This window comes from Canis lupus, chromosome 5, assembly GCF_003254725.2.
Source record: "Canis lupus dingo isolate Sandy chromosome 5, ASM325472v2, whole genome shotgun sequence".
NCBI classification, from domain to species: Eukaryota; Metazoa; Chordata; class Mammalia; order Carnivora; family Canidae; genus Canis; species Canis lupus.
The window spans coordinates 37583645-37608750 of record NC_064247.1 but is presented as its reverse complement, the minus strand read 5'-3'; the positions used below and the strand labels follow the sequence as shown (position 1 = coordinate 37608750).

The 25106-nt window shown below is 45.3% G+C and overlaps 1 protein-coding gene across 1 annotated transcript in view; it reads left to right on the top strand.

The window, feature by feature from the left end:
• The first annotated feature begins 2628 nt into the window (after positions 1-2628).
• HS3ST3A1 (heparan sulfate-glucosamine 3-sulfotransferase 3A1) overlaps positions 2629-25106 on the top strand; it is a 95900-nt gene continuing 73422 nt past the window's right edge. The window contains exon 1 of the mRNA XM_025428327.3: positions 2629-3261. Within this exon, the coding sequence (XP_025284112.3) occupies positions 2645-3261 (617 nt within the window). The 5' untranslated portion in view covers positions 2629-2644. The remainder of the gene's footprint in view (positions 3262-25106) is intronic.

The following is a 25106-nucleotide window of genomic DNA, read 5'->3' as shown; positions in this document are numbered from 1 at the left end:
ATAAATGCATGATATTGTACCCTGTTGGCTCTAGCAGGGAATGTGGAGACCATCATTTTCCCAAGGAGGAAACGGAGGCATGTTTGTAGGCATTTATGAGACTGCATATGTTTTCAGACTTTTAAAATGATTTTTTTTTTTTTTGGTATTCCTTCTGCAAATCAGGCTGAAACACTGAGAGAAAAACTTCAAAACATATTAAAGCTCCAGATAGTATTAAAACTGAACTGGCTTGTCAATATCCAATTTTAGGACACAAAGAGACAGCAGACCTTGCGGGATCTGCTGTTCATCCTTGTAAAAAGTTCATTGCTTTAAGGCATCAGAAGCTAATAAGCTCTTCTTGGCTGCTCTGCAGAAGAGGCTGGAATCGGTACTTCATAAACCTAAAACCAGGGATCCCTGGGTGGCTCAGTGATTGAGTAGCTGCCTTCGGCTCGGGTGGTGATCCCCGGGTCCTGGGATCGAGTCCCGCATCAGGCTCCCTATGGGGAGCCTGCTTCTCCCTCTGCCTGTGTCTCTGCCTCTCTCTGTGTGTCTCTCAGGAATAAATAAGTAAAATCTTAAAAACAAAACCCCCCCAGATGTAGCAAAGGCACAGACAGACCAGCTCCACCCCAGCACAGAGTGAGAATCAGTAGGTCCTCCCTAGGAAGGGTCAGGGGGACTCCCGTGACTTGCACGTCCACGGTCACACAGAGCACAGAGCGCAGGAAGGCAGGCGGGGAGGTTGGCAAGGCCGGCCCGGGCGGCGGAGTTCCCGGCGAGGCGCAGGGCGCGGTGCGTGTGCGGGGCCCGGTGCACGGCTGCCTGGGTGACTTGCACCGGTCGGCGGGCCTCGGTCGGGGCCTCGGTCGGGCCGGCCAGCCTACCGCCCACGTTGCCAGGCGTCCTGCCGAGACAAGGAAGCCAAGAAATCAGCCACAAATCGAGATGGAATCAGACCCCCACGTCCTGCAGGTTCCACGGGCCGCCTCCCTCCACTGAACAGCGAGGTGATCTGTATCCCTTGCTGACCGGCTCTCGGGAGCGGGAGCGGAGGAGCGCGCCAAGGGCAACCGGGTCAGGGCAGGCCGCAGAGAGGACGCCGCTGTAGAGGCAACCTGGGACTCCTTTCCCGACACGCGTGCGCACGCGCGCGCACACACACCTACAAACCCACACGCCAGCACAGTCTTCGTCGCAACTGGGTGTGGGGGATGTGGCAAGCGACCTGATTTTTTTTTTTTTTTCCCCCTCTAAAACTTATTTCTCTCCTCGGTTTGTTTATGGGCTCAGTTCCCAAGAGGTTGCTCCTATGTCGGTCCTGGGGAACTCTCGATCGCCCTAAACCAGTACGAGGCCAAACAGTCACGAGGAAAAGACAAGATACGGGCGAGGGGCGAAGAGGCCTGGGCTCCGGGGCCGGCCGGCGGCAGCGGGGTAGGTGCAAGCCCGGGCGGGCGGCGGGGAGGAATTCGGCTCGCCCCGGACAAACGGGGGCGTGGCGTGCAGCGGGGCTGGCAACTGCAGCCAAGGAAACTTCCAAAGGGCCGGGGAGGCGGCAGGGGGCGGGGAGAGGAGGCAGCGACAGGGGCGGGAGCAGGGACCCGGAGGGGGTCAGGGCTGAGCCGAGGCTGAGAGGCGGCTCGGGGGGAAGTCAGGCCCCCGGGGATCCGGCCGGCCCGCGCTGTCGCTCAGACGACCCCGGAGCCCCCGCAGCCCCCCGCGCGCCGGAAAGGGGGCGAGGCTGCGGCGGTGCGCGGAGCGGGGAGGGGGGGGAGTGGGGAAGGGGCGTCGCCCCGGCCGCCCCCGCCCTCTCCGATGCCATTGGGCCGACGCTGCGGGGTCCGCGCCACCTTTTCTCCATCCCGCCGGGTCCGCCCCGCCGCGCCCGTCCGGGAGCCGGTGCTGCCCGGGCCGCTGACGTCACCGCCAAGTTTGCTGCCCTCCGCGCCCCACGTGTGGCGGCGGCGGCGGGGCAGCGTCTGCGAGCGCAGTGGCCGCGGCGGCTGACAGGTCCCGCGCAGCCCGGCTCCGGCGCGCCGCTCCCCGGTGGACACCCCGGGCGCTGTGGAGCAGCCGGGCGCGCGCGGAGAGGGGCGCACGGCCCGCCGCGGGCCTCGGGCTCCCGCCGGGGCAGGCGCACTCGGGGGCACCTCGCGCCCCGGCGGCCACCGGCCCGGAGGAGGGCACCGTCGCTCGCCGCCGGCCGCAGCGCCCGGAGCTCCGCGTGCCCGGAGCCTCGAGTGCCCTCCCCGGGACCGAGCCAGGGATGCACGACCGCTGAGCGGGGATCCGCGCCGGGAGGCCGCCCGGGGCCGGGGCTGAGACGCACGCGCCGCCGCCTCCGCCGCCGCCGCCGCCGCCAGGACCCCCGTTCCCGCGGCGCTCGGGGACCCGGGGCGCCGAGCGCGTCCCCCAGGCTCAGGACGGGCGAGTCGACGACGATGGTCTCTTAAGCACGGCACCACGTCCCCCTCCCGCCCCCTCGGCCGGAGGCAGGGGTCCCGCGCGGGGCGCCCGCGGCTCCGTGTCCCCGGGGCAGCTCGCACGGCCGCAGGGACGCACGGGCGATGCGGGGCCCCCAGCCCGAGGTCGCGGCACCCGGCGGGGTCCCGGCCTAGCATGGCCCGCGCGCGGCCCGACGTCGCCTCCGGCTAGGATGGCCCCCCCGGGCCCGGCCGGCGCCCCCGCCACCTCCGCCGAGCCGCTGTCCCGCAGCATCTTCCGGAGGTTCTTGCTGATGCTCTGCTCGCTGCTCACGTCGCTCTACGTCTTCTATTGCCTGGCCGAGCGCTGCCAGAGCCTGGCGGGCCCGCTGGTGCGGCCGTCGGGCGGCGGCGGCGGCGGCGGCGGCGGCGGCGGGGCGGGGGCCCCGGGGCGCGGCGCCCTGGCGGGAGGCCCGGGGGAGCCGGCGGGGTGGCCCGCGGCGGCGCACGGGAAGCGCCTCCTGCAGCTGCAGCGGTGGCGGAGGCGCCGGCCGGCCGTGCCGCGCGACGACGGCGAGGAGGCGGCCTGGGACGGGGAGCCCCCCGGCCTGGCCGGAGGTCCCGGCGGCTCGGGGGCCGGCAGCAGCGCCGCCGAGGCCCCGCCGGGGACGCTGGCCCTGCTGCTGGACGAAGGCAGCAAGCGGCTGCCGCAGGCCATTATCATCGGCGTGAAGAAGGGCGGCACGCGGGCGCTGCTCGAGTTCCTGCGCGTGCACCCCGACGTGCGCGCCGTGGGCGCCGAGCCCCACTTCTTCGACCGCAGCTACGACAAGGGCCTCGCCTGGTACCGGTGAGCTGGCGCAGGGCGCAGCCGGGGGCGGGGTGCGCGGGGTGCGCGGGGTGCGCGGGGTGCAGGGATCCCCCACCCCAGCTCATCCCCTTCCAGGTTCCACGCAAAGGGGCCTCAGGCGTTGCTCCTGAGTGCGGGGGTCTCCTTCCCCATCGTCCCTTGTGCCTCCAGGGAAATAAATGGGTGTTAAGGGAGGCAAGGGGTGGAACATTTTGGCCTTCACGAGTTTTCCTTTCGTCCTTGGGATTTCCTTTCCTTCACGCAGCCAATCCCATCTTTTTCTCCTGCTCGGTCCGTGTGTCTCTGTTGTTAGCTTAAGGGCTTGGGTGGGTGGAAAGGGACCTCCTAAATTAGAAATCTGTTCCTCGATTAGGAGGCGTGTAGCCTAGTCCATGCTTTTCCTGCAGAAAGCATGCTTTTATTTCTTCTTTATCTGCTGAACGGTACCCAGTGGTTCCTGCAGTCTCTGCCATCAGGTATTCATTTACCTTGACCCTTTGCCAGATCACTGCCGTAGTAATATCGAGACTTAGTAAAAGTGTCAAGAACCAGAGGCTGGGCAGTTGGGAAATACAGGTTAGCGCTCGTGCCAGCAACCAGCCTGTGTGCTTGCTTTAAGGAAGGGCTTCCCGTGTAATAACTTGTGCTTGTGGTGAGGAATGAGTTTTGAAAAGTGTTTCCTAACTTTAAAGAGAATAGTGTCTCGTGTTTCTGGCCTGGCTGAAACTTTTCTAAAGATCTTCAAACAATTCTCTTTCCAAATGAGGCAACTTTTTTTTTTTTTTCCCTTTTTAAAAAAAGAAAGGGAGAAAAAAAAATCAGGACACTGGTTACATTGTGAAAAACCCTCCTAATAAAGTTTAGGAAACAAGTCCGATTCAGATCTCAATCTTAAAGTTGCCAGTCTTCTCAAATTTAGACCACCTTTAATAATGGAATCAGCCAAACTCCAATAAATCCTGGTGTCACCTGGATTTTATTTGCCATAAAATATTGGCCTGTTTTCTTTCCTCCGAGAACAACCAAAAATCATGTGGCCAGAATTCTCATTTTATGACGTTATATCTTGTTCATTAAGTACGTGTTCTCTTTGTTGTTTTAACTGACACAGCATCACAAAAGTTACTGGCACAATTTAAATAGAGTTCAGAAGCTCACTAACTAAATAATTCATCTCCGAAACAGAAATGAACTTGATCTGACAAGTTTATTTATTTGAGGAGTCAGGCACACCCTCAGATTGATTTCGGGAGCCGAATTTACAGTAACCCAACTTAGGAGAAAACATGTGGTCTTAAAAGTCAAGTTCAAACCTTAAACATTTTTAAAACAGTAACTTTCCATTTGTTGGAAAGAAAAACAAACAACCTTCCCTTAATATAGAATATATATCATTTAAAATCATCAGCCACTTAAAAAAAAATCCCCTTGTGTTTCTGTCATTTATGTTGTATCCTCTGGGAAGTTCTTATAAAAATGACCTGTTGAATCTGGAAACAACAGGTCCTTCTTTTTAGCACAAAGGCAGCTCTGTTTTTTCCATCAAGGACACAAGAAAGAAGTGATTAAAGACCCCTAAAACTCTTATCTATAGAGGTTTGCATTGAATCGGGCTTCGTACAGTGCTGTGACACAACACATTTCAAGCCAACTTCACGGAAGGTCTAAAGACAACGTTTGGATCTGAGGTGCATTAAATACGGTGAAACATTTAGCACTAAAACTCTTTCTTTTCGTTTTACCATGTAGACTTTATTTCCACAAAGTAGGATTGTTTCTTCTTATTCCAGAATTCAGTATTTGAGGGCACAGTCTACAGACCTGGATCTTATTTTCCTTGAACCTTCTTAAGATCATGTAAGAGAGAAGGAATGTTTCAAGGTAACTTAGAAACACAAGTATTAAGAAAAAAACAACAACAACAAAACAACAACAACAACAAAAAAAAAAACAAAAAGAGAGAGAGAGAAAGAGGGGGAGAAAGAAAAGTCATAAACTTTTAGGTCACTCTCTTTTGGAAACTAGATGCACGCTGTAAAGTAAATCTCTCCTTGGATTGTTTATTCCAGCAGAGGAGTGCTATAAAGCAATTTATGGTGGTTACAAAAATAACTGCACGGTAGACTTCATGGTTTGGTGAATTTAATTTTCTAAGTGTCGTAGCAATGTCTTTGTTTTACCATTTGCAATGGTTTTTATTGGATGCATAAATTTAAGTTTAACTCAATTACATATAAAACTCTTATTAAAAAAAAAAAACCCTCCACCTATACAGCCTGGATTATGCGCTCATTTAATGAAATTTTGCCACAGTTCTCTTTCATCTTGGCTCTGAACTTGGGAGTATGATGTTTGTGAGAGAGACTTGAACATTAACTCTGGAAAAAAAAAATCTCTTGCACAGAATACTACTTAACCTATATTAAGTGGACATTACTGCTGGTGTTTGGCCAGTATGTACAATTAGGGATTCGGTGAGACTTTCCTGAGTCAGCCCCAAATTTATTATATGGGATTTCTGCCACATGCTTCTGATTTACCCCGCCTCCCCCCTCCCCCCCGCCCAGCCCCCGCGACGTGAACAGAAAGACAGCTCGTGTTTGCACCACAAAGTGAATTATAGAAGGAAAAAAACCCTGTAAATTATTTTTTAGATGCTCATTGACGTGGGACAATCTTATATGTCCAGCCGTGGGTTTTTTTGCCCTATGAAATCTCACAGTTGGCCATAATAGATCGTTGTGGCAGTGCCCCCTACTGTCCTGACAAAGGGAGAAGTGTGTTGTTAGGAAGCTGAAAGAAAATGCCATGGAGAGTGAGTTTGAGAATGAATACTGTGGCCACGACCATGGCTGGGATATTTCGGTACATTTGCCTCACTGAGGAAAAACATAAAGTACTTCGTAAATTGCGTCCCAAGATTAGTATAATCGGTTTCTTCCTTTGGACAGATTTGTAGTAAAGGCAAGAAAGTTGAGTCTTTTCAAAATCTCTAAAAAGGGAAGCTGCTCTGATTGGTTTAAAATGCCCTAATGTTCCTCTAGAACAAACGAAAAAGACAGATATTTATATGCCAGGAAATGTGTTAATGATAACGTAGGATGCTTCGGTGGAGTCTTCTGGATGTGAAACTCCACCCTGGTGGGGGCTTTAAAAAACATTCCAACATTACTTAATTTAGCAGACATGATATCAGTACGACAAATGTCTGTGGCTTGCATGTCATGGGAAAGCAATCCTTTGCAATGAACAGTCTGCGTGTGTTTCCATGGTATGGGTGGTGGGTTCATAAAGGAAAGTTAGGGAATTTTTTTCATTAGCTTTAAGGCTTTGAGATCTTTTCTGGAAGCCAAATGCTGCTATTGTCATTTCAAGAGCAGGTGAGCTAAGAATTGAATGAGAAGGCCCCCCTCTTCCCTGGGTATTTCTGTGCCAACTCAGAAGGGGGGGTCATTTCTTTTCTTTGTAAGACCAAAGATCCCTATTTATAAAATACTAAACATACATGCGTACACACGCATATGTACGTATAAATAACACTTTGTTTGGTGTGACATTTTTGTTTCCTCTCGTATTTTGGGACAAGATAGTAACTGTTCCATACCTAATCTCTCAGGCTAGCATGCTTCTCCCCTATGTTATGATGTGTTTTCTTTTGAGTGGAGAAGAGTATCACCAAAATATTTTACTTTCTAGCATCCAGGAAGATCAGAGATCAATCAGCTTGGAGTTTAAGAGTTGGTCCCCCCCACCCCACCTCAGCTCCATCAAAATTTAAAGTTTTGTGGCCTCTCACGATCATCGCCTTGTTTTCCAAGTCTACCGAAGAGGCGGACGGGACAGAGGAACTCTGGGTTCCTATCAGGAGAAACCGGCATTTCTTAGCAGCTGGGAGCAGCTGCAAACTACCTCCATGTGCACTTTCCCACCCTCCTGAGCCACAAGCCCCTTCTGTATGACGGGGTGGAAATGAAATTCGAGCCAAGGGAGCTGCAGAGCCTGGCCACCCATGCAAGGTCATAGGGACTGAAGTCCAAAGAGAGCCCCTCTGTCCTTAGAGTAAAGAACAGTGGGAAGGGATGTGGGCTAGGAAGAGAGAGGAAAGAAGTTGCTTTGGACCTCGAGTCTAGGGTGTGTGTCTACAGGGGGAGAGGGGCTAATTTCTTTTATGCATATAGTTCCCATCAGCTCCCAGTGACTGTACATTCTCTATCCACCTAGAGGCTGCAAACAGGCCCTTTGAGAAGCCACAGAGCTTTCATTTTATTAGCTGAATGCCTGTACTCTGGGCTTAGCATCCCAGTAGACGACTCCAGCAATACCAGTCAGACAGCTTAGTCCTGGTGTGTGTGTGTGTGTGTGTGTGTGTGTGTCCCCAAGGGTTCATGTAAGAGCAGACACTTGGTAGGTGGGGAAATTGATAGAATTGGTAACAGGCTAGTTATTAAGTGCCTGCGGAACTTCTGAGCATGATATATCAGACACCGAGGTTATGGGACAGGCTTTGGGTCTAGTGAGTCTGGGCATTAAAAACAACAAAAGCCACGTTTGTTATAGCCTAGAACTAGAATAGCTTGCATGCTCCAATATTCCTTTATAACAATGAGATTTATCGTGTGCTGATACGTTTTATGTGAAATGCATAGCTGTCTCAGAGTGGAAAAATCCTCCACGATACCGTGATCTGCCCTCCCCTTAAAAAAGAAAGCCCTCTGGCCAAAATGTTTGTCTCATATACATAACTCTGTCGATTGGCCAGGAAAGCATATGTGCCAAATCTGTATCTTGGAGGGGGTCATGGGAATAAAATAATAAGCCTGTGCAATTAATGACATCGGGGGCTAACCTTACATAGACCAGATGCTCACATTGGGAGGGGAAGAGTGTCACAGAGCAAACAAACCTACTTGATATAAACAACAAAGGGCCTCCCATCCCTAAAGCGTGCATGTGAACAACTGCAAATTGCAATTACCATCATTCAAATCACCAGGGTCCCGTTGGGAACTTTACACACTTAGCACTTTTCTTTAGGAAGGTCATCTTTCTCCACCAAATAATAGTAACTTGGCAGATAAAGAGTGTCCTCTCTTGGTACGTTTCCCAGTGATATTGGACTCCGCGCTTTGTGAAAGTTGGTTTCTGTTCGAGGCAATGAGTTACAGTCGCGAAAATGAGATTTTTTTCTGTTACAGATAGGCCTTTCATAAGGAATTGGAGGAATCGGAGTGATAGCATAACTACATAATGTTGTAACTCCCTAGTCTTCGCATTTATAAGAATGTCTTAAAATGTTGGACGGCCCTGTTTGATGTAACTTGATAGAGTTTAAGAATCTCCATGGGGGATCGTGGTAAGTTAATAGATAAACGTGTGTGAAACCAGAACTTAGAAATTGAGGAAATGCTGAGTTCAGTGACCTGAAGCATCTTCCCAGTTGCTGGTCTCCAGTGATGCAATTCTTGATTTTTTTTTCTTTTTTTTTGCATTACTCACGTGGTCATGACTACCATGCCTGGAACATTCACATGTCTCCTGTGATCATTTGAGGACCGTGTCCCAAGAGTTCAGATTTGACCTGTCCCAGAAGCTGTCCGAAGACAGTAAATGTTAAAAAAAAAAAAAAAAAAGGAAGAAAGAAAGAAAAGAGGAAGTGTTTATACGAATGAAATTTAGTAGCTGACCACGAGGCGTGTGACATCCTTGCACCGTTGAAAAAAATAAAATCTTCCTTCGCAGACTGTGGAGAGCAGCCCCTTTTTGAAGGTGACATGTAGTGCCACCTAGTGGGAGGGAGAGTCAGCAAGGGACCCAAGCAGCTGAACTTTGAAAACCTGTAATCAGAGAGTTAAGTGCGGTCTGGATTAGGGAAATCGGGGCAGGTGGCCTTAGGTAGTAGCATCAATAGCCCAGGGATTGTCTGTTCAGTGTGGCCGAGCTCTGCTTTGCTTGTCTGCCTGAGCTCACTCCTCTTAGGCAGGGAGTTTATTCTTTGGAGAGAAATAAAAGAGACCTGCCTTCACAATAAACCTGAGAAACAAGATATAAATGAGTAGGAGATTTATATTGGAAATGTGCATGAGTGAAAAGGAACACCATATGCCCCAGATTAGTTTCCTTAGTGTGCTTTGCCTCTGTTTCTGAAAGCCAGCTTCAAATGAAAATACTTCCAGATGATTTTATTTCGACAGCAGTAATGCAGCCTGTGGCTTCCCGGGGTTGTAAGGCTCTGGAGGAGGGTCCCCTGATTTCCTAACGGGCAGTGCACAGAAGCCTGTTTAACCCCGAACCAACAGAGACACATCAGGAAGATCCCCATCCCCCCTGCAAGGGACGATGTCACAGGAGGTGCCTTCGGACTCCCAACAGGAGAACCGTTCTTGTGACTGCAGCCCGGTGCCTGGGGAGGGTCGGGGAGAGGGGTGGTGGTCAGGTGAAGGCAAGGCAGCGGAGGAGGGGAAAAAATAGGAACATTACAGAGGAGATATCAGGAGACCCCATTGCAGCCAGGTGACAAGCTTAATGCTTGCTTGGTGTAGCCAGCGAGGAGCGCACCTCACCTGGGGGGTATCCTTCCCCCACGCGCCCAAGCCCGGTCTAATCACGAGAAAACATCTGATCAACCCAAATGGCAGGGCAGCTACCGAAGAAAATCTCCGACTGGCATCCTTAAAACATGTCAAGATCACGAAAAACAAAGACTGACAAACTGTCAGAGATCAGAGACCAGAGACTAACCACTAGTGAGTAAAAATGGTGGATCCTTAATTGGATCCTGGAGAAAGGGCATTCTTGGAAAAAACTGGAAAAATGAGACGATGTGTGTGCAGCCTGTTGGTGGAACGATACCAGGATTAAATTCTAGGGTTTGATCACAGTGCTAGGGAAACGTGAGATGATAACCTTAGGGGAGTCTGGGTGGAGGGGTATCTGCAAAGTTTCCGCGCTGTCTTTTTTTTTTTTTTTTTTTTGGAACAATTTTAGTATTTGAAATTATTCTAGAACCAAAGGAAAAAAACAGTAACATCCGCAAGGAAGGGAGGAGATGCCCGACGGCTTCAAGGGATGAGGGCTCATCCGGAGGTCCTCCTCTGCACACCCGCTCCCTTTTGTGCCCTGTTCTCCCAAAGCACCTGTGGCTTCCAGACCTGCTGATCTTCCCTCCGCTGACTCCTCTGCCTCGCTGTCCCCGAACCAAGCACAGAGACGGTTCTGTTGGGTCCTTCTCTCTTCTGTGGCTGGCAAAGTGAGGAAGGTGTAAAAAGTCCCCCACCCCTGATTGACTTGTACTCTTGTTGGAAAGTAAAAACAAAACAAAACAAATCCCTTTAAAAAAAAAAACAAAAAACAAAAACAAATCCCTTTGATGTGAATGACAGGTTTTTGAGAACAGAAAGGATGGAGGTAGGGGTCAGGGGAAAATCAGTTGACATCAGGCATTTTTCCTACGACACAGGAGGAGCAGTTGTAGGGTTGGGAAGCTGGTGATGGGATGGAACCATTGCTCTTTGTGGCTGAGATGCCAGCACGGTCCCGGTTGTTGTTGTTGTTGTTGTTTTTTAAGATTTTATTTATTTATTCATGAGAGACAGAGAGGCAGACACAGGCAGAGGGAGAAGCAGCCTCCCTGAGGGGAGCCCGATGTGGGACTCGATCCCAGAACCCCAGGATCACGCCCTGAGCCAAAAGCAGTCGCTCAACCACTGAGCCACCCAGGTGCCCCCCAGTCCAGATTTTCTTGGCCAGCTTATCGCTCCTGGCTGCTTGCTCAACCTGGTGCTTTCTCCTTTGGTTTAGACACTGTGGCTTATAGGACCAGCCATGGGAGCAAAACAGATGTGGAGCAATCACCAGGTTCAAGGATCAGAGAAAATCCAACTTCGAGTGCACTGGAGAACCAGAACCTGGGCACCTGGGGTGGTTCTTCCCATTGAGGTGCTGAGTCTGGATGCCAGTGTGCTGGGACCCAAACGTCCCCACGTCTAGGTGACATGCTGGCATTTTCTGCTTCTGTTTTTAAACACAGAGTTGTGCTTCTGAGACTCTGGTTTACCAGAATCATGAAAATCTCCCTAGAAACATTTCTTTTGATATTTTCAACAACTGTAAAAATAGTTTTGTTCACATTACATTTTCTCTTAAGCAAAACAAAACAGCATGGCCCTGCATCTCAAGAAGCAAAGAACTTAGTGTTTCCTTATAATTCTTACTCCCTTATCTTTATTGGATCAGTTTTTTAGTTTTCATTTTTGTTTGTTTGTTTGTTTTCTAGAGACAGAGAGTGATGGGGAGGGACAGAGAGAGAGAGAGAATCTTAAGCAGACTCCATGCTTGCTCGATCTCACAACTCTGAGACCATGACCTGAGCCAAAATCAAGAGTTGACGGCTTAACCAACAGAGTCACCCAGGCACCCCATTGATTGGCTTAGTTTTGTGAACATGTGTTGTGCAAAGGACAGGCTACTAATGCTTATGTAGAGAAGATAATTTCTTTGATTTAATGCCATTCTCTGTATCTTTCCATCTTAGTTACTACACACTTTTCTTCATGCATTTTGAGCCTTCTTAAAAACAATTGCAAACTATTTGAACCCTGAAATGGACATTTGATGAAATATTTTGTCTTAGTCTGTTTCATTTAATTCTGCTCTGATCTTTGTTATTTGCTTTCTTCTTCTGCTAACTTTAAGCAGAGATTGTTCTTTTTCTCATGCCTTGAGATGTCAAGTTAGGCTGTTCATTTGAGATCTTTCTCTTAATGTAGGCACTTGGTGGTCTTTATCTCCATCTTTTTTTTTTTTTTTTTAAGATTTATTTATTCATGAGAGACACACAGAGAGAGGCAGAGACACAGGCAGAGGGAGAAACAGGCTCCTCGCAGGGAGCCTGATGTGGGACTGGATCCTGGATTCCAGGATCACGACCTGAGCTGAAGGCAGGCACCAACCACTGAGCAACCCAGGTGTCTGTGACTTCCCTCTTAAAACTACTTCAGGAGTGGGTTGTTCAATCTCCACATATTTGTGATATTTCTGGTTTCACCCTTGTTATAGATTGCTAGCTTCATACTATTGGGTCTGAAAAGATAACTTGATAGGGTTTCAATCTTCCTAAATTCATTAATATTTGTTTTGCAGACCAGCATGTGGTCTGTCCCAGAGAACATTCTATGCCTGCAGGAGATGAACGTGTATTTCCGCTGCTATGGATGGAGTGGTCTGTGTATGTCTGTGAGGTCCACCTGGTCTAATGTATCGTTCCTTCAAGGTCAATGTTCCCTTATTGATTTTCTGTCTGGATTATCTCTTATTTTAGATGTCAGGTAACAATTAGTAATGTTTGGTGAGGCCTCACCCTGTACTGGATGTTACCAAATGATCTACATGTAGTCTGGATATTTTATTAATATGATGACTATTATTAGGCAGATCCTATCACTAAAGATGAAGTAAGTTGTCCAAGACCATACAGCCAAGTTAAATGGTAGGACTGGTGCTGGATCCAGGGCCACCCACCTCTGGTATGCCAGCACCTCACCACCAGGGTATGCCATTGTGTTCTCAGCATGGCCCCTGTGTGGTTCCTGCCCAAACAGCAGGCCATCAGCGGCTCAGAGATCGTGGACATGGAGAGGCTGCCCCATGTGATTGGACACATTTCATCCTGGTCTTGGACCCTTCATTAGAGAACTGGGTAGCGTATCAACACAGGGTTGAAAACCTAAATTGTTAAAAGTGGTTGTCTATCCTATGAGTCTGGTGGCCTGTGAGATAACTAAACCACTTGTGTTTTTTCTCAACTTCTCTCTCTCTGTCTCTCTCTGTCTCTCTCTCTTTTCTTTCTTTCTTTTTTTTTTTTTTTAAGTATCAGATTCCAGAATCCATCTTACTGAGCCTATCAGAAATCCGGGTGGTCTACTTCATTCCCTCCCCCCCTTCCATTAAATATGAACAGTAACTATGAAAGAACTTTTAACTATTAAGTGGCCCAGATGAGCAGGTTTCCTCCTAAACTGCTGTATGGGAAAGCCCGAATATTGTCAGAAATGCAATCAGAAAGCTGCTTACTGCTCGTGGAAGTTGGGGCCACGCGAGCCGGTGGCTGTGCCAGGTTGCTTGTGACATCATGTGATCCTGTGCTCCCATTTACCTGTAAGAATCTGCCGACCGCCTCTTCCTCCTGAGCATGGCTGAGTCACTGCCAATGTCCAGAGTTCTCTTTTCTGTGTGTGCACTTTTTTTTTTTTAATTTAAGATATTACTTATTTATTCATGAGAGGGAGAGAGGCAGAGAGGCAGAGATGCAGGCAGAGGGAGAAGTAGACTGTGTGTGTACCTTTTGATTGACATTCTGTTTTTTTAATTCGTTGAGGTATGCTAATACTCCCAGCCAGGGCACAGCCCAGTTGTTACCCCAAAGCACTCTTCTGTCTACCTCCATTATTATTTTATTAATAACCATCATCTAATTTCTTTCCTGGCAGCTGGTCATTATGAGTGGCAACACAAGCCCTTTACTGTAGTGGTCAGGTCATTGCCACCTAAGACATGGGACCCCTGGGTGGCTCAGTGGTTGAACGTCTGCCTTCAGCTCAGGTTGTGGTCCCGGGGTCCTGGGATCGAGTCCCGCATTGGGCTCCCTGCAGGGAGCCTGCTTCTCCCTTTGCCTGTGTCTCTGCCTTTCTTGTGACTCTCATGAATAAATACATTTTAAAAATATATATATTTTTTTAAAAAGGCCTTGGCTCCTGATGGGAACTTCCTTTGGTTCCAGCCAGATAGCATCATAAACTCTAAACATTGCTGGAGTTAGAAGGTCTCTGAGAGATAAAGATCGTCTTGCTTATAAAGGACAGGAACCTAGGGCTTCAAATTCTAGGGCACCATTCTGAAGAATCCAGTTAAGAAACAATTCCATGTTCCAGATGATAAAAATTCAGTTTTGGAGGTTTTGCAACAATGACAAAAATATGCTAGAGGATGGAACAAGTTAGAGCATTATGTTTTTCTCCTCCCAGAATGGGTAAATTAAAGCATTGCATTGACTTGAATCAGCGGTCAATTCATCTTTAAATGCCTGGTTTTCATCTTAGAGCATTTTCCCAATACTTTGGTGTGTACAGATTTAGGGACCCCACTAACATGATTGGCCCATGGATCCTTGTGAGTAATTTGTGTTTTATGATCGTTGCCTGCTTGTTAAAGATTAGTGGGGGAAATCTGAGTACAGACAGGAAAAAGTTTGCTGTTTCTTTTTTTTTTTTTTTTTTAAGTTTGCTTTTTCTCTCTTGAGTGTTCAGAGTAGGAAGTAATCCATCAAATTATGGGAATAAAGTTCTTTTTCCTTTTTTCAGGCTTCTTTCTTGGATTAGATCTCTCCTTTCAATAGAAATATCAAAATTACCAGGCTAGTTTAAAGGACAAAGTCAAAAACGATGGATGTGTTTGGTATGATCATAAATCTTTGTAGATTCTTGCGAAGTTCAGATATTAAAAAGAAAAGAATGGAATTAAGCTGCAACTAAAGTTACATTCTTGGAGCTAATTGCATGCCTCATCACCTTTCCAAATCAGAGTCTCATTTGTTCTAACTTGATAGCTTAAAAAATTCTGGCTGTAGGAAAATGCTGCAGAGATGAAATTATTTCATTTCCCAAACAAAGGTTTTAAGTAAACAAAATCTGGCATCTGTTTTTTTTGATTTTTTTTTTTTAAATTTCCTGGTGGACTCTAATTATTCTTATAGTGCTTTCATCAAATGCTGTGGGTTTTTCTTTTCTTTTCTTTCTTTCTTTTTTTTTCTAAGAAATAAAAGCTACTTGTTTTTCTTTCTAATGAGGTCTCACTCTTTCTTCTTGGTGTGGGAGGATTCAGGATTACGAAAGTATCTGTTAAAAAAGCTCTCCCCAAAGCCAGAGGGTCTACTAGAATGACCTGCTAGAGTTTAATGATGGAAACAAAACAAATTGGATCTGTTTTATATTTATCATGGGGGGGAGGTCGTGGAGAACTAATGCCTGTGATGAAAATTCTTGAGATTTTCAGGTGCATTTGCCCTGTGGCAAAGGGTGGCAAGTTGGCAGCAAGCATTGGAGAAATTACTTCTTAGCTCCGACTGATTGTTACCAAGTGAGAAAATAGACTTGTTATTGCCATGCCCTTGGATTTTTCAAAAGAAAAATTGAGAAATAATATGTAATAATAATGAAAAACCAAAAGCGACACTAAAAACAAAATTCTGCATGGGTGGAGCAAATCAATGTCATCCGAAGGTGAATGGCTGCTAGTTTATAACCAATGGTTGGTTTATGGTGAGGACCAGATGTAGACAAACAAAAGCTGGTGTTATACGAAGAGTTTTCTACACTGTGAATCACAAGACATTGTAATAGAATCCATTGTTTTTTGTTTTGTTTTGTTTTGTTTTGTTTAATGAGAGGCACTTTGATAGGATAAAATAGGAGCGTTGATCCCATGTGGTAAGCAAGACAAGTATTACTACCTTGACAAACTTGGTTCCGGTGCCTACACATGCATGGATGAGTGGGTGCAGAGTGGCTCTCGATGGGAAAACTTTGAAAAACGCTGGCTAATGTGAACAGAAGTCCTATTTGAGAAGTCCAAAATGAATGTGCTTCAGGACCCTTCGAGAAACTGATTGGGAATGCTCCATACGGTGGATTCACCTGTTTAGTCTTTTTCAACCTTATATCTCCAGGGCCATGAGCTCTGCCTGCCACATAAAAGATTCACTATTGGTTTAATGAAAAACTGAAACTGACCCTGGGGCCAGAGATCAGGAATTTTTTTCTGAAAAGGGCCAGAGTAAATATGTTAGGCTTTCTGGGCTCTGTGGTCTCAACTCTTCAGCTCTGCTTTTGTAGCAGAAAAGCAGCCTTGGTCAATATGTCAATGAACGGGCATGGCTATGTTCCAATAAAATTTTATTTACCAAAACAGACCTTTGGTTCACTACCAAGAGTTTGCAGACTTCTAGGGTAGGCTGAAGGCTTCAAACATGTTGATTCCCCTTTCTTACCTTTTTATTCTCAGGTGGGTACCCTCCACTAACGTGCATAGCAGGCGTGAATGCATGATGTAGAAATAACTTCCCACTTGAGATACAACTTGGAAATAGCAGAACTCCCTTGTGGTTGTGTGAGAATAAGATAGTTCACCCAGAAACTGCTTAGCAGTGACCTGTAGGAACTTTTTGAAATTTTGTGTAGAATGGTGGCATTTCATGTAAAGGTGATCATACACTCAGTGATGCACATTCTATTTTTTTTTAAGATTTTTATTTATTCATGAGAGACAGAGAGAGAGAGAGAAAGGCAGAGACACAGGCAGAGGGAGAAGCAGGCACCATGCAGGGAGCCTGATATGGGACTTGATCCTGGGACCCCAGGATCACGCCCTGGGCTTAAGGCAGGCGTTAAACTGCTGAGCCACCCAGGGATCCCACACATTCTATTTTGGAAGAGTATTGTATACACACAAATCAAAGCAGCTTTGGTCATTTTCATGAAAAGCTTGAGAATCTGTTCTGATGTTTCCTTGACTTTGTACTCAAGTGCATCTTTGGTTTGTAGATCTTCCCCTGAGTCTTTATTTTCTCTTTTGTCTTCTGGATGCCTGGGCATGCTTCGAAGCATTTGGAGGGAGTTCTGGGGATATAAAGAGGTCATACTTCCTCACCTGATCTCCGTTATGAGAAACCATCTTGCCATGTGGTTGAGTTCAACATTGTCTTTGCAGATGGGGGGGTTGGGGGGGAGGGTGGTGGTGAGACATCACATCTGGAGCCAAACATGAGGAAAGAGTTCTGAGGATTAGTACATGGCGTGTTTGAGGAGCCTGGACTTTCTTCTAGATCATCACTGTCTAATAGAAATCTAGTGGGAGGAGTGCCTGGGTGGTTCAGCCGGTTAAGCGGCTGACTCTTGACCTCAGCTCAGGTCTTGATCTCAGTGTCACGAGTTCAAGCCCCTCATTGGGCTCCATTCTGGGTGTGGAGCTTACTTAAAATATATATATATATATGGAATCACATTGGCCATATTGAATTTTCTAGAAGCCATCTGCAAAGTAAGACTGAAGAGGTGAAATTAACTTCTGTAATAGTTTGTTTGAAAGTTAATACATCCGAAATATGATAATTTCAATGAGTAATCAAAAATCAAAACATTCTGGATGAGGCATCTTACATTTTTTCATGTGAATCATCCAAATCTATGTGTTTGATGCTTGTAGCATGTCTCCATTCTGAGTAGGCAATATCATGGGTTCCATAGCCCGGTGAGGCCAGTGGCCACCATATTGAATAGTATAGCTCTACAGATGGGGATGGGGTGGTGGGGGCTTTCAGTGGAGGACTGATCCCACAGATTGCCTCTGGTTCTGGTGTGGACACCTTATCCCAGGGGGCATTAGAAGGGTAGAAAATGCAGCCTGAGCTATCAGAATCTAGAGGACAGATGATGGAGGCTTAAATTAGAGCAGGGCAGTTGGTGTGGGAAAGGGGAGAAAGATTTGCTAGAAGTTTTGGTAGTAGGGATTATAAAACTTTGCATGGGATGCTAGGCATGAGGGAGGGAGGAGAAATTGGAGAATATTTGAAGATTCCTAGCTCTGGTATATTTATTAGTAACTGTGACTGTGGTCAGGAACCCAGGAAGAAATGACAGGTGCCAATGAGAACAAGCAACTTTGTCTGAGGTGTGAAGTGGAAAGGGCTTCAGGGTAAGCTGGAGCTCATGGGGGAGGTTAGGCTCGGGAACCGCGTAGGGCGAGATTGTTGAGGTCTTGCCAGCTGTCACAAACCCGACAGGTGAGAGTGTGTAGCAGAATGCAAGGATCTGGGGAAAGAGAGCAGGACCAGGAAAACGTGTTTATATTTTCACTCCAAGGGCATATAGTTTCTAGAGTTGATGCTGTGCATGGGGAAGTGTATAAAGGAAACGGTGTGGATGTCCGCAGTTTACTTTGAAACACATTGAAAAAAGATCAGATGAATTTGCATGGATAGAAAGATGGGTAGATCATGGGATAAGACAAATACAGATTTTTAAGGAAAATATGTATTTAGAATTTAGTTGGGGGGCACCTGGGTGGCTCAGTGGTTGAGCATCTGCCATTGGCTCAGGTCATGATCCCGGAGTCCTGGGATCGAGTCCTACCGCTTCTCCCTCTGCCTGTGTCTCTCATGAATAAATAAATTAAAAATCTTAAAACAAATTTTTTGTTGGTAGGCGCAGGGTGTCTCTTGCACCATTCCTTCTCATTTTGCTGTGTTGAAAATTTTCATAATAAAATGTTGGTGGTAGAGGGGGTGAGTTTCAAGATCATTGGTATCAAATGCTGTTAAAAGGGGGTATAGAGGTTTGAGATGGAGGAGTGTTTGTTTCAGCAGTTAGGAAGTTATTGGGGATCCTGAGACCAGGTTGGGTGGCTGTCGTGTGACACATGCCAGCCAGCAGTGAGTTGGTGAGTACGTGGAAATGTGTCAGAAGACATGAGGAACGCAATGAACTTGGCCCCTGTGTCTGTCTCCCTCTTCTTGCTTAGACTGGAATCAACCAATGGGGTCTTCATACAGACTTTATGGCCGTTATGATGAATCCTCATGTAGTAAAACTACATGGTGACCTGATCAAAAGTCTCTTTATCAGAGTCTTAGCTAGGACCTTTTTTCTTATTTTTTATTTTATTTTTAAAAAGATTTTATTTATTTATTCATGAGAGACACAGAGAGAGGCAGAGACACAGGCAGAGGGAGAAGCAGGCTTCCTGCGGGGACCCTGATGGGGAACTCGATCCCAGGACCCCAGGATCACGCCCTGAGCCAAAGGCAGATGCTCAACTGCTGAGCCACCCAGGCACCCTGAATTTTTTTTAATGGATGCTTAAGGCTTTCAGCATTAATTGTTGAACACAAGTAGTGTCTGATATGCCTGTTTTCTTGAAAATATTTGTAAATTTTCAAGGCAGCGCTGCACCAGCCTATTCTAAACTCCATTGCCAGCGTGGAAAGGAAAATGAACTTGCTTTTATGAGCCTTCATCTTCTGAACACTTACTTTAAAGTTCCTTGGGAGGACGAAGAGATTTAACTGCTTTGTGTTTTCTTCCTTTCTCATCAACGCTGATTTTTTTTTTTTTTTTTTTTTTTTTTTTTTTTAAGATTCAACCACTGGATAGTCTTTCCATCAGTGACATCATCCCATTTCTTCCCTGCGCACACCGAGTATCAGACGTTTCATGTTCTGCTCCTGATACTGTCTCCCTAGTCACCTGTTTCTCCACAGCCAGGGGGTTCCAGTCAGTTTCCCAAGACCCTAAATGTACTGTATTTTCAGTTTCCACAACTTTGTCCACTTGATCTTTTTTGAAAGGAAACTTTGCCCCCTGTTTCTGGGTACTGAATGGCTATACTGTCTTGTTAGGAATTTAAATCATCTGCCTCTACAAAATTAACAAATGACAGTCTCACCAACTGTGCCGTCTGTGTACACGTTATCAAAGCGTGTGCCTAGGGCTACTCTCGATGGTGATGCTAGTTTAAAAATAAGGCATTCGGAAAGATAGACGGTATTTCAGATACGGTTTCTTAAAATTAGGTGATTGATTTCTCAGGGACAGAAACATCAGAATTATTAATCAAATGATACAATGTATGAGCAGTGCTCTGCGAATTTAAAAGATGATGGTTATGAAATGCTTAGAAATCCACTGGACATTAAATGTCTCGTTTCACTTTCAGCCCCTTGATTGTGTAGCAAACTGCATCAGATGAGTAAGTGGTAGTGTGGCTCTACTTTTATAAGCATGCTTCTCCTTCATTTATAACAAAATTCAAATAAATGATAGGTCATTTAAATGACTCCTAGTGTATTGGCTTGAACATGTGAATTATGTATACCCGTTAACCATAACGTGTCAGCACCGTTTGAGAGGTTAGGTGAAACCATTGCCCTTCCAAACAGGAAGTTCTTAAAAATTGAAAAGTAATTAGCTGTGTAAGCAATTCCAGCATATTGATTTGGACATCTGACTTACATATGCCTGTTATCAGATTTTTGTAGAATATGCTAGCTCAGTGTTCATTTTCTTTGAAAACAGAAAGTTCTTTTTCTTCCTCCCCAAGGCCTCTAAAAATCTGAACTATTGAACTCAGATTTGAGTAATGATGTACTATACTTTGCCAAATGAGTCGCTTCCCCTTTTATAACATCCATCAGAAAAAAAGGAAGTGTCTAGTTGGACAAACTGTTTCCCAGGAAAGGCCTTTTTTATGTGTTTGCTTAAGTCAAGGTAATTTTAAAATCAGAGGAAAACTCGATATTGTTCTCAGGTGACATTTAGGAAGTGAAAAGATTTTGAGTCTCTGGGTTCTATTCTATAGGCACAGAGATAATAAGACAGTAGTTAAAGGAAATTAGTGTCTTCTAAAATCAAAAGAAAGTAATTTGGACTATTTCACAGCATATGTTCATATAAAAATGACAAGAGATAAGAGATGCTTCACACATTTGCAGTTTAAAATGCTACTCCAACAAAACATAAAATGTACTTTAAACTTTTTTTTGGAAAAAAATCTGAAATATTTAGGCTCAGAATGGCGTGACTGGATTTATCGTTATTATATTCAATTCCTGTTTGGAATTCATAGAGCTTGTGCTAAATCTCAGCCCTCTGGGATGTGAGCTTGTTTATTCTTATCCCCAAATAAATACCTCGTTATTAAGGAAAAAACATCCTGTCATAAAATCTCATCATTAGCATTGGAAATGACCCCAAGGTCATCTAGTGCAATACTTATCTGATAGACCAAAGTTTATTAAAACCGCTTCATAGCTTTTCTCATCATCAAGTAGTGCTTTGGAGATACGTCTTCAAAACATTGATGTAACACAGCTTATTTGAAGAGCAAAATATTTAGTCCATCTATTGCTGCTTTTCTGCATACTGGCTGCCAAGCAGATTCACATCTGTTTATCCTTTGTTCTTGTGACTAGGTGTTTTGAGACAGTGTAGAGTGTGTAGACAGCTTTTACAAATAGGATTTTACTAGCTCATATTAAATTTTATTTGCTTATTGGAAAGAGAATACAGTCAGCTCTGCTGTAATGTGTGTTTTGCAAACAGGAATGTGTTGCAACGGAATTCATATTTTAGGAGCCTGTTGTTGTCTAATGCCAATCACATTTGCTTATGCACATATTTGTGCTCGAGAACCACTAGGTGAATGTAGAAAAAAGGGCTCTCAGCTGAACCCAGCCATGCAAGAAGGGGCAGGCCCGCATGCACACACACAGATCTCAGATATCCACCAGCTACCTCACTGCAAGCTGTGAGGCCCACCCACCCTGGCTGGTGTGCAGCTCCAGGTCCCATTTTAAAACACCTTCCTGCTACCACTTCACAGTAACTGGCTAGCTGCAACCCTCCAGTGCCCACTTTCACCAGCAAACTTTAAGGCTTCTTCAAGGTCAGGTGCCATATTTATTGTAGTATGTATGAATTTCTTAACCATTCAGGTGTGTAAAACTGTTCTGCTGCTGTTATTAGGTTCGTATCTTTTTAAAAATATTGCACTGATAAAGTTGGGAGTCTAATACCCTAACTCCATTATCCCCATAAGCCCTGTGGTTTTTTACTGTGTGATTTTATACGGTGTGGTGATTTTAGGAATACATCTGTTGGAGTTAACAGCACCACTGACTCTGTGCTCACCCATTGCAGACGATGTAGCAAACTCACTAAAGGCTATCCTTGTAACCAATCTGAGGCATTTACTCCCAGACATTTTACTCTTCATCAGCTATTAAAAAAATGTCTACCTAATTAGGTTCAAGGTGTATGTATAATTTTTAATGATTTTATCATTTAGGAGTACAGTATAGACATTTTGTTTTTTTAAAAGATTTTATTTGAGAGAGAGCTAGAGCGAGAGCACACGAGCAGGGTGAGGGGCAGAGGGAGAAGCAGACTCTGCACTGAGCAGGGAGCCCGATGTGGGGCTTGATCCTAGGACCCTGGCATATGACCTGAGTTGAGGGCAGATGCTTAACCAGTGAGGTACCAAGGTGCCCGTAAACGTTTTCTAACTATGTTGGTGGTCCTTTTATAAATATTGTAATGACTTCTAAATTCCCCTTTGAGAATATATCATAGGGGCACCTGGGTGTTGAACTCTTGATTTTGGCTCAGGTCATGATCTCAGGGTCCTGGGATTGACCGTATCTCGGGCTCCATGCTCAGTTTAGAGTTTGCTTGGATTCTTTCTCTCCCTCTCCCTCTGCCCCTATCTGCACTTGCTCTCTCTCTCAAATAAATAAATAAATAGAATAAAAACATATCATAATTTATCATTTAGTCTTTGGGTACTTTTTAATTTGGGGCTACTATAAATAGCCCTCTGATAATTATCTTTGTTTATAATGCTATTTGTTATACTGAGTACAAATTGTTTAGAACCTACTCCCAGAAATAGAATGGAAAGGTCAAAGGCTGGAATGTTTGATACATTTTGCTAAATTAACTCTCAAAGTGATTGTATGAGTTTATATTCCCACCAGTATTGAACAGGTAGAGAAGTGTGGCAAAGTCCTGTGTGCACATGATTCTCAAACAACAGAGAGAAGCATTTCATTCAAATGGGAAAAGGTGTGCAGTTATACAAATGTCTTCATTTATTTTTATAAAAAGATACACAATGCTAGGCGTTGGGATATTTTAAAGTGTATAGTTATGTGTGGTATGGGTAAGGAGTCTCCAGCATCTCTAACATTAAAATATTTTTTCTGGGTATTTAGACATCAGACAGCTCGTACGTTTTGTATACTTAATGTAAACGGCAGATTTCACTACCATAACAACGGAAAATCAAATTCTGTTTTTAATACATGAAGTCATTCACATTCAAATGATTACCATACTGCAAATAATTATTCATGTTGAAAGGGTGTTTGTAATTCCTCTCACTCAAGTGAGACTTTGTTATTAGGGGATTTTTGGTGTCACACTGTGAGTCTAATTGCCATTCACTCGTATGCTCATTCATGAGATGGTATCTTAGGCACCGTATTGGTACTAGATCCAAGTATGAGGAGTGACCATGGGGCCCTGACTCTAGACTGGATTGAATTAAGGCATTGAGTGAGGAAGGCATAACTCTCTAAATACCACTGTAGAAGCCCCTGTTTTTTTTAAAAAAGAGTTTAAAGATTTTTTTGGTTAATATTGCATGGATTCTGTTGTCTGATGTGCCATAAGTCACATAAGCACTCCCCACTGTTCAATGTCTAATTTGACTCTGGTATTTTACTATAACAAACCTACGGTGGATTCCACATAACTAAATCTTGAGTGCTTACCCATGGTTATTTCCTTAACATAATTTCTCAGAAGAAGAATGTTGGGTAATAAACTGACTTACCCATTTTTTAAGGTTTTGAGAGATAATTGGAAAATTACCTTTGGGAAATATTATACCAAATGCTCCTACTGGTGGTGTGAGAGAGTACTTTGATTGGGTTCTAGATAAATAACCATTCTGAGAAATATATGTGTGTGTGTGCATGTGTGTGGATGTGTATACAAAAAAGATACATACAAAAGCTATTATTAGTATTTCTTGGGATCATGGTTCTTTTTTTTTTAAAGATTTTGTTTATTTATTCATTAGAGACACACAGAGAGAGGCAGAGACATAGGGAGAGGGAGAGCCTGATGCGGGACTCGATCCTGGGATCCGGGATCACTCTCTGAGCCGAAGACAGACGCTCAACCCCTGAGCCACCCAGGAGTCCCTCTTGGGATCTTTAAAAAAGTCATCAGACATAAAAGTAATGAATTAGATTGTGCCTGAACTTGATGCAAATAACAGTTCATGCTGACTGTGGTAGAGAAGCACTTTGTAGTAGAGAAGCCTGCATCTACTTCTGGCTTTGTCATTGATTAGTGAACTTACACAAGGCACTTGACTCTCTGGGACTGAGTTTTTTCACCTGCAAAATAACGTCAAACTCATTGATTTCTGTTCACTCCCTTGGCCTAAAATTGTATCATTCTATTTTGTACTATGCTGTATGAATACAGGGAAAGCTTCTGGGCTTTTCTGTCATGACCAGTATTCTCAAGCTCAAGCTCCCATTCTTCCTCTCTCTAAGGAGGGCACAGTTGGCTTTGCTGGTTCCCTCCACAGGCTGATCTAAAGGTTTTTTCAGGGTGAAAGGCCCTGGGGAAGACAGGCTCCCTGTAGCGAGGCAGCTGGGCAGCAACCCCATGGACCTGTTGGAAACAGAGCTGGTAATAGCTTAGAGGATCTTGTCTAGTCCAGGCTAGGTGGAATCAAGATGAAGATACCTTAGTTCCAGTAATTAACAGCATGCTGGTTAGGCCATCCTACCAAGCACATGCTTGTTCTAGCATCCAGTACTAGATATGGAAATTGTGTTAGTAGCATTGGTAAATTTAATGGCAAGAAAATAAAATTAGAGTAGTTGCTTGTTCTTAGAATAATGAACTGATTCTTACAATGTCCCTTGATGTCACATGCTAGAGAGATCTTAATTAAAATGGGTGCTATGTGCTATTAATGGTTTTGGATACCTCCAACACTGCTGTGGGGTTTTGAAGATAGGTGCACAAATTCTTTGATTCTCCTTCAAGAGATGGAGCTTAATCCTCCTCCTCTTGAGTAGGGGTGGGCCCATTGACTCACTTATATTAAATTGAATATGGCAAAACTGATAGTATGCTACTCTTCAGGTTCATGTATCAAGAGGCTGTGTTTTCCAACTTGGTCATGTTCTTTGTCTTGGATGACTTGACTTGGTGAAG